Source organism: Sinocyclocheilus anshuiensis, unplaced genomic scaffold (assembly GCF_001515605.1).
Source record: "Sinocyclocheilus anshuiensis isolate Anshui unplaced genomic scaffold, SAMN03320099.WGS_v1.1 scaffold145, whole genome shotgun sequence".
NCBI lineage: Eukaryota > Metazoa > Chordata > Actinopteri > Cypriniformes > Cyprinidae > Sinocyclocheilus > Sinocyclocheilus anshuiensis.
The window spans coordinates 545,998-546,636 of NW_015537973.1; the positions used below are offsets into that span (position 1 = coordinate 545,998).

Consider the following 639-nt stretch of genomic DNA (forward strand, 5'->3'; position numbering starts at 1 on the left):
AATCATTTTTTTTCCTGGTAGAAATTTGACGTGCATACATAGTTGGATATTCTTGGGATAAGAAAACTTATTTTACCATGACTTACTGATCACATTTTTTGTTTTTACAGGGAAACTGTTTTTGGATAAACATTGAAAACATACAGTTGTCCCTCCTTCTAGATACACATTTAAGTTTATTTTATATATATATATATATATATATATATATATATGATGTGGAATTTGACTGAAAGCGCACCTCATCTGAAGGTTCTGAGATATTACTCTGGTCGGAGGATTCAGATATTGAAGAGCTTTCCGACTGTGGAATATAAAAGATTATAAGAACAGCCTTACCTAAAACATTTTTAAAAAGTTACCACAAAGTTTCTTTCAAATAAACTGAGCGTCACTTACAGAGTTGGATGCATGTTGAATCACCTCCATAGCCATTTTATGCAAGATCTGTGTGATAATTCAAGAAAAAAAAAACATTGTCACTCTTTGTAATGTATGGAAAGACAGAAGAACATTAAAAGTTTATTCACAGTAGTACTCACTGGATTAGCATAGGCTGCTCCCAGCAGACAGAGAATCAATATGGCAGGGTTCATTCTGGAATATAAAAACTGAAGAAAAAAAAACCATATATAATTT

General features: G+C 31.6%; 1 protein-coding gene across 1 annotated transcript in view; it reads right to left on the reverse strand.

Moving 5' to 3' along the window:
* The window catches only part of scpp1 (secretory calcium-binding phosphoprotein 1), a 2,345-nt gene extending 1,749 nt beyond the window's left edge, over positions 1 to 596 (reverse strand). Inside the window, exons 1-3 of the mRNA XM_016463547.1 lie at positions 543 to 596; positions 400 to 447; positions 242 to 304 (exon numbers count right to left, since the gene is read on the reverse strand). Of these exons, the coding sequence (XP_016319033.1) occupies positions 242 to 304; positions 400 to 447; positions 543 to 596 (165 nt within the window). The remainder of the gene's footprint in view (positions 1 to 241; positions 305 to 399; positions 448 to 542) is intronic.
* Between the last annotated feature and the right edge of the window lie 43 nt (positions 597 to 639).